The 8,935-nt window shown below is 34.9% G+C and overlaps 1 protein-coding gene across 1 annotated transcript; it reads left to right on the forward strand.

Moving 5' to 3' along the window:
- The first annotated feature begins 1,377 nt into the window (after positions 1–1,377).
- LOC132544317 (uncharacterized) lies at positions 1,378–7,477 on the forward strand. The gene is made up of 3 exons (XM_060207893.1): positions 1,378–1,441; positions 5,657–5,806; positions 6,570–7,477. The coding sequence occupies exons 1-3, from the start codon at positions 1,378–1,380 to the stop codon at positions 7,475–7,477; spliced, it is 1,122 nt and encodes a 373-aa protein (XP_060063876.1).
- Positions 7,478–8,935: the final 1,458 nt, after the last annotated feature.

Consider the following 8,935-nt stretch of genomic DNA (forward strand, 5'->3'; position numbering starts at 1 on the left):
TTTAATTCTGTATGATATTTCATCATGATCGTCAAACAGATGAATAACACATTAAGAATGATGTTAGTTATTAAACGGCCTGATGGTAAATTTATCAAGTGATAGTTTACTAATAACACGGAGCTACACTCACCTAGCATTTATTATTTTATTTATCTTTCTTGGTCGCCACTGACAGTTACTTGAAGCATGAGTAAAATTGTAATTGCTTTCTTATGACGTATGTATGTATCGAACTTCACATCAAACTTATCGAATTACTACTTATTTGTAGTTTATCAATAATTAATGGCAAAGAAAAAACATATTGGCAATAATAACATGGCCATGAAATTGTAAACACATTTGAATGTGTATTCACATATCGTCTTTAGCAATGACAGGTTAACTCGATTTATGGTATGTATGCACGATTGCTCAACCCGAGATAGTCAGAATCAATACAATCGTCTAATAAAGTCTACAGGATTAAAGCGGTGTGTAGGCGGAACTTTCATCCTTGGAAAAACTGCGTACATGTGTATTAACCTGACGATAATCTCTGGTGCGTCGCACTGAAATCGACGGATGATTGACAAACACAGGTGTACCGGTATCCGCCGCAGTGTGCTGTTGCGTCGGTTGGATGATGTTAAATAAATACTTACATCGTAGTCCTGGTTGGATGATGTAAAATAAATACGTACATCGTAGTCCTGGTGGAATATTCCGGCATGTAATTCACGATGACAATTGCTTGTAATGTACGTGGAAAATTAATCAAATTCTATGGTAGTTGATATCAAGAATGTAGTATTAAGAGGACACTTAGTACACATGTATATATACTTTGTGACTGTTGTCCTTTACACTTAATGTTTGCATCAACAGTCCGTGAACCAGTACTGTGTACCGACTTGTGGTGAAAATAACTAAGGGAAATATTTTAATGGTGTTTGTTCGGTGGTAATATTAAACAATAAAGAATATTACCATGACAATGGTTTCTTATTGCAACTGTGGATACACAAAAGGAATCAACTGAATGTATTGTTGTAATGTGTTCTTGTTAGAAATAATCACTGACGTTAATATACAGAACAATATACAAATTTACGTGATCATTTGATGACAGATCAACGGAACAGCGTTAGGAATTACATTGTGTGAGCGCCGTTTCAGATACCGGGAAAGGTATAAGGATCACTCACTGGAACAGTATTTTCTTATAGCTAACCTTCCCAATAACCTCCGTCTAAGTTCCTGAGAATGCATGGTTGTGTTCTTAACAATTTTTCCGGTAGACTGTCCAACGAGTGATGGCGACTGTTTTTGTGAATTACGCATGCCTTTACAACTAACATCTTTTCATCATGATTGTTTAAAAAAGTACAACAGATGGATGTCTGTAAACTGTCCGGATTATGGCTATTGTGTGTCTTGATGACGACGGATGTTTTAGGTAATATATGTGTTACGACTTATTTCCTAGTATACCATAAGTATTATTATTACATTTTCAGTTTTGTATAAGATGCGAATTGTTCTACATCCAATCACGTATTATTCCACTTAACATCATATTGCACGCGGTGACAGTGATATACAATTGTGGGATCGCACAACGTTACACAATGTGCGCACGATAGGAAAACTGGAAGAAATAAGCTATTGCACATTTGTGCGCACGTTGTTCGGATCTACCGCACAAATGTGCGATTCTATCGTGGTTGATATAAATTTTGAAATTATTTAAAAATCAGTGTGTGATAGGATTTATTTATTTTCTTAATGTATAAGAAAACAACAAAGTATATTCCTAATTCAGCCGATAATTTATAGGTTGAACACTTTTAGATATATCAGATACACACTGAATAGTTAGATACACTCGTAATTTTAAGTGTTTTGTTTACAAAGAGCCCACACATTTGGTAAACAAAAAAATATATGCTCAGGTAAATCTTAAGAGTAGTGTTTGTTACATGGAATAAGATGCAATTTATATAACATTTGACCAAACCTTGAGTTTTCTGTACACCGGGTTTTGATACCAAAATGTATTTAAAACATTTATGAAAGTCTTTTTCAATCGGTATGAGGATTTATGGAGCTTAGATAACCAATATCAACCTCGGCCTGCGGTGTGGTCTAGAAACGTTATCTTCGCTCCGTAAATCCTCATAACGATCTAAACAAGGAGTTATTACTGTATAGGATTCATTCACTGCAGTTTGACTTTCACCCATTATAAATGTGTTGCCAATAGGGTGAAAAGTAAGGAGTCTGAAGTTCAAGCTAATTTTTATTTCTTATGAAACTTTAATGTGGGTATTTAGAAAACATTTGCCGTCGGCCATCTTCTTTCAGCTGGTCGACATAATACCATATTGACTGAAATCAATGGTCCTAGATCTTTGATCCTATATATGTACCATTATCTGTATTGCCTTGAAAATATTGATGATTTAGACAAAAACACATTAATCAAAATAATATGCCTTAATTGTTATATAACAAATTCTCCCCCAAGACAGATACAACATTTCAACATATCATGGGTTCATATAATCCGATGGTTCTGTATGTAATATATTAGCCTACAAATGACAATCACATATTCATCAGAACGGGGATGAGGGGGGTAGGGGGATCTTGATATTTGTAATGTATACTATTACTATTATACATCGGTGTGGGCGTAAATGAAGTTTCGTGATATATTTCGTTGTGTATACCATTGTCTAAACAGATGACACAACATATTAGTCGGTATCATATTATACAATAACTGTCATGTTTAACAGATAACACAAAATATCAGATGGTATTATATTATACAATATCTGTCATGTTTAACAGATAACACAAAATATCAGATGGCATTATATTATACAATATCTGTCATGTTTAAGAGATGACGCAAAATATCAGTCGGTGTCATATTATACAATAAATGTCATATTCAACAGATGACAATAACTATGAGTCGTTATGATGTTATAGAATATTTTTTTCATATTTAACTGATAACACTAAATATCAGTCAGTATTATATTAAACAAGAACTGTTATGTTTAAGTGATGACGCAAAATACCAGTCGGTATTAAATTTAACAAGAACTGTCATATTTAACAGATAACACAACATAACAGACGGTATTATATGATACCATAACTGTCATGTTTAACAGATAACACAAAATATCAGTCGGTGTCATATTATACAATAAGTGTCATGTGTGCCAGATGACACAAAATATCAGTCGATATTATATTATACAATAATTATCATATTTAACACATGACACAAAATATCAGTCGGTATGATATTAAAAAAAAACTGTCATATTTAACTGATTACACAAAATATCAGTCGGTATTATATTATACAATAATTGTCATATTTAACAATTGACAAAAACTATCAGTCGGTATTTGTAATGTATACTATTACTATTATACATCGGTGTGGGCGTAAATGAAGTTTCGTGATATATTTCGTTGTGTATACCATTGTCTAAACAGATGACACAACATATTAGTCGGTATCATATTATACAATAACTGTCATGTTTAACAGATAACACAAAATATCAGATGGCATTATATTATACAATAACTGTCATGTTTAACGGATAACACAAAATATCAGATGGTATTATATTATACAATATCTGTCATGTTTAACAGATAACACAAAATATCAGATGGCATTATATTATACAATATCTGTCATGTTTCAGTGATGACGAAAAATATCAGTTGGTGTCATATTATACAATAAATGCCATATTGAACAAATGACAAAAACTATGAGTCGGCATTATGTTATAGAATAATTGTCATGTTCTACTGATAACACAAAATATCAGTCACTATTATATTAAACAAGAACTGGTATGTTTAAGTGATGACGCAAAATATCAGACGGTATTATATTTAAGAATAATTGTCATGTTTGCCAAATGACACAAAATATCAGTTGGTATTCTATAATATAATAATTGTCATGTTTAAGTGACGACACAAAATATCAGTCGGTATTATATTATACAATAACTGTCATGTTTAACAGATAACACAAAACATCAGTCCGAATTATATTACGAAATAACTGTCATGTTTAACAGATAACACAAAATATCAGTCCGAATTATATTATGAAATATATGTCATGTATAACTAATAACACAAAATATCAGTCAGTATTATATTAAACAAGATCTGTCATATTAAAGTGATGACGCAAAATATCAGTCGTTTTTATATTATACAATAACTGTCATGTTTACCAGATGACACAAAATATTAAGACGTATCCTCTTATACAATAACTGTCATGTTATTTGTTAAAATTTCAATGTGTTTTATCCTTTAACCATATAGCACAGAATATCAGTTTGTTTATTCTATTGGGACATAACATTTAATTTTCATCACCAATCCATCTCTTTGTATTGAATATTTTGGCCATTAAACAATTGCAATTACGTTCATTTTTCATTTGCTATGTATATATATGCGTTGTTATAATAGAAACCGGTACCTGGTCATGTAAACACGTCTTTGTATTGATATCTTTGAATTTCGTTTTCATCAAAAGCGTATCATTTTCTTTTTATGCTGCAGTGTTTATTGTATTTGATAGATCAAAAGAATGACAAACATTGGTGCCGTACAAGTGGTGATCATTGGTGCAGAAAAATGTTCTGTTAATTAATATTGATGTTTGCTGGGCGATATTATATTATTGAATTGTCGAGCTTTATTTGCACTTCCTGTGAATGTTTCTGTCTTAAGCCGATAATGTGTTTTTCCAAACATGTACATGATTATCGACATAGTAATCCGTTAATTGGAACAGCCATTTTAATGACGAGCCATCCTCGTGTCCTTATCCAGTTGTAATAGCATTACGCTAGTTACCATTGTTAAATAGGCAATGCCATGAATATGCAAATATCAAATTAAAGAAGTGAAAATTTTGAGCATATGGGACACTTTAGTCAAACGCGAGATATTTAAACACACAGTAAGTCTGAAAACGTTTCTGAGATACATTGTTTACACAACAATGCGTACATTTTTTTTACAAAGAATCAACAAATTACAATCAATTTGCTTTGTATTGGTAAATAGAATGTTTTCAAATTATTCTAATATCACATCCTTAATTAAGAACAAGTGTATTTACACCGTTATCATGCAACACTCGAAATGCATTATAACATTATAAAAAACGACGTCGTTCATCTGTTATTTTGTTTTTGTGAAGTTTTATGGTCGCCATAGTGATCTCATTGAGTAAAAATGTGTGATGCTCGTTCGTTTGCCTGTTGGTTCCGTTGTTATATATCTTGTTCTCATTTGCGAACGTGATATTACTCATTTGGATTGACCAAGGTTTATATGGCAGGTGTAGTCTGTGAAGCAGAAGACGCCTACTCTCCGGAACACGTGGTCTTATCCTCCCTGTAGTTTTATCCGTGTGAATCTTACCTTTGTTCATACTTTGCCCTAGTTTTATGAAATTAGAGTTTAATTGATGATTTTGTTGCCATGTTGGTATTTTTTTAATTTCGTTTTTGTTTTTTTGCTTGAACGTCTTCTAGATATGATAATTGTTTGTGGCGACTTTTACGATAAAGTGATTAATTTATGTTGTGTTGTACAGGAAAACCCAAATCTGGCCCAAGAGGCTATCGGTGGAGTGAATGGCAGTCGTGTACCACAGGGTGTTCCAGTTCCAACATGAGATTCCGTACATGTGAATACCAAAACAACAACGGTGTTTCAAAGTGCACTCCGAATGTTGTTGTTAAAGGTAATTTACCTGATTTCCTTGTCATTTATTTTTTTATCCATCAGTTCTTTAGTAATACTATGTAACAATTTTATCAGTATTTTGTTTTTAAATAGAAAGCGATTTTAAAATGTGTGCAATGAGGGGCTGGAGTTAAGGACCGTCTTATCTGAAAAAATGCATGCTGTACTTCCATACACAGTTCTGATATCATGCAACACGGAAGTATAGAGAGAATATCTGTGCACTGTTCTACAATAGTCTTGTATGGAAAATCTGAAAATAATATTTTGGAGGAAAAGCCGTACGCTAGATCCCCTGTTCGGTATATTACAATATTGTAAGAGTTTAAACAGATTTATTCACATAAAATGCATATAAACAAACAATGAGGGTAACACAGATCCTTGTTACCAAACTACCGCTCACGAAGACCCGGAAGATTGGCCAAATGCTCAGATTTGACACACAAGTTCGTTGGTTAATATATTTCACATCTGTACCGTTTGCTGGTTTGGGTCAAAAGAGGACGAACGTACCCCTCCCAGTAAGAGAGTCACAATCAGGGGCTGTAACTCTGCCCGAAAACCCCCAAAATATACCCAAGAAAATAAAGCGATATTCACTTGTGTGTCTTTAGTACAGTCATTAGCTATGTATGTATATAAACGTATCTCGTGATGTGTATGTTGAGAAGTTTCAAACGTATATAACACTATATTTCTAGTATTTCATAAAATGTTATTTCAATATCCTATTTTTATCAATTTTAATTCATTTATAGAGATCGACCCTGATGCCCCTGCTCCTGCCCCTGCTCCTGCCCCAGCAGTAGATCCCACTACCACAACAGAAAGTGCACCAGCTGTCCATACCACTACCACAACAGAAAGTGTACCAGCTGTCCATACCACTACCACAACAGAAAGTGTACCAGCTGTCCATACCACTACCACAACAGAAAGTGTACCAGCTGTCCATACCACTACCACAACAGAAAGTGTACCAGCTGTCCATACCACTACCACAACAGAAAGTGTACCAGCTGTGCATACCACTACCGCAACAGAAAGTGTATCAGCTGTTCATACCACTACCACAACAGAAAGTGTACCAGCTGTGCATACCACTACCACAACAGAAAGTGTACCAGCTGTCCATACCACTACCACAACAGAAAGTGTACCAGCTGTCCATACCACTACCACAACAGAAAGTGTACCAGCTGTCCATACCACTACCACAACAGAAAGTGTACCAGCTGTCCATACCACTACCATAACAGAAAGTGTACCAGCTGTGCATACCACTACCACAACAGAAAATGTTTCAGGTGTCCATACCGATACCAACATTTTCCCGACAGCTCAAAGCAGATATACAACGTATAGTTCCATCCCCACAGCAGGCGATACAAGTTGTATATGTGAATGCAATGGTACCACCAAGTGGTCGGTCGGTGGTCTGAACCTGACGAATGATGAAGCTAAACAGCTAATTGCTGAACTACAACAGAAGTTGGCCGTGAACGTCTCCACGTTGTCGTCCACGATTCGGAAGAAAATCAGTGCATCAGACAGTCGTACGTCCTCAGCCGCCATGGGTTATACCGCAGCGATAGTGTTGGCGTCGGTAGTGATCCTTATTGTCGGCAGTGACGTCATCGTCCTTTTTGCTAGATTAAGAAAATAGTAATTATATTGTTTCGTCATTTAGATGCAGTCCTCGTAATATTAACAACCAAAGTGTGATCTCACTAAAGTCATATTATTATGTTATTGATTGACGATGGTGATAGTGATGATTGCGTGATGATAACATAATTATCATGGTGTTTTGATATGATGATGTTGATAACGATGAAGATTCATATGTGTGAAAGTTGGTATGTGTATATTTTCTCATTATTTTTTTGTATAATGCAAAATTTTGAAAAATATCCCAAAGGCTTGGAGCAAAGATGATGAATTTATCGCTGGTGTTATGGGAGAGTAATGATATTTCTATAATTGTTTTTTTCACGGCGTCTATTATTTCAGCAAATTTTATTCCATCAGTGAAAATAACGAAAAATAGAAACCTTCAAGCTTAACAAGTTTTACAGCAGTTCCACGTGAAAGTACATCGAAATGTGAAAACCAATTCAAAGAATTACATGCATAGGGAGTACACCATCTTCTACCAGAAGTAAAAATCGATTTGGTTTTCAAATATTCGTTTTAATGGCGTCTTGAAAAAGATAGTACATAGCATTGTCTTTGGATTTATATCTATGAGAAGTGAAGCATTCTGGCGGTCTAAACCGTGTCATTGTTGATATCATCACTTATATGGACAATACATTTGTGACAGCCAGAGTAAGTTTGAGGCGGGTTCTCCTTGTAATAACTGGTGGCTACATCACCGAACAGCATATGGGGGGCTCGTCACAGGCCGTAGAGAGCAAGTGTCACGTGATCAGGGAGTGGTCAATTTCTAAGCTTCGAACATCCATCAAACCGTCACAATACGGAAGGTTGAAGCCATCACGTCATCAGGGAGTGGGTCATTTCACAGCTTCGGACATTTACCAAACCGTCACGATACGGAAGGTTGAAGCAATCGCTTACGATCGTCATCAGAGCTGTTGCGGTCAATTTGTGGTCGAGGAAACAAGCAACATTGAAAGTTTAATTCAGTAATGCATTAGTTGAAACCATCATTTACAATCCATGTATTACATACAGAACACTTTCTGTACAATACAGATATGCAAATTGCACTAACTGTAAGCCAGAGATCCACTTGTCCATGCCCGCAAATATGTATTGTATACATACACGTGCAATTGTTTACGATATGGAAAATATTGGGGAAGAGGATCCTCGTTTTTCATCCTCATGCTGTTTTTTTCTCTGGATTTGAAATTTCTTGTTCATGACATACATCCATGTGAGATGTCTTCAGTTTTGCCCGGGAGGATTACCAGTGTAAGATAACCAATGTAAGATAACCAGTGTCACATAACCAGTGTAAGATAAACAGTGTCAGACAACCAGTGTCAGATAACCAGTGTTATATAACCAGAGTCAGATAACCAGTCAGATAACCAGTGTAAGATAACCAGTGTAAGATAACCAGAGTCAGATAACCAGTCAGATAACCAGTGTA

This window comes from Ylistrum balloti, unplaced genomic scaffold (genome assembly GCF_031769215.1).
Source record: "Ylistrum balloti isolate Yb309-2 unplaced genomic scaffold, AGI_CSIRO_Ybal_v1 Utg369790, whole genome shotgun sequence".
NCBI lineage: Eukaryota > Metazoa > Mollusca > Bivalvia > Pectinida > Pectinidae > Ylistrum > Ylistrum balloti.

What these genes read in the sequence shown, in the direction of transcription:
- LOC132544317 (XM_060207893.1), top strand. Translation starts at nt 1,378, where the DNA reads ATGGATGTCTGTAAACTGTCCGGATTATGGCTATTGTGTGTCTTGATG. An exon ending in GATGACGACGGATGTTTTAG is followed by an intron (nt 1,442 to 5,656) that starts GTAATATATGTG and finishes TGTGTTGTACAG; the next exon opens with GAAAACCCAAATCTGGCCCA. An exon ending in TCCGAATGTTGTTGTTAAAG is followed by an intron (nt 5,807 to 6,569) that starts GTAATTTACCTG and finishes ATTCATTTATAG; the next exon opens with AGATCGACCCTGATGCCCCT.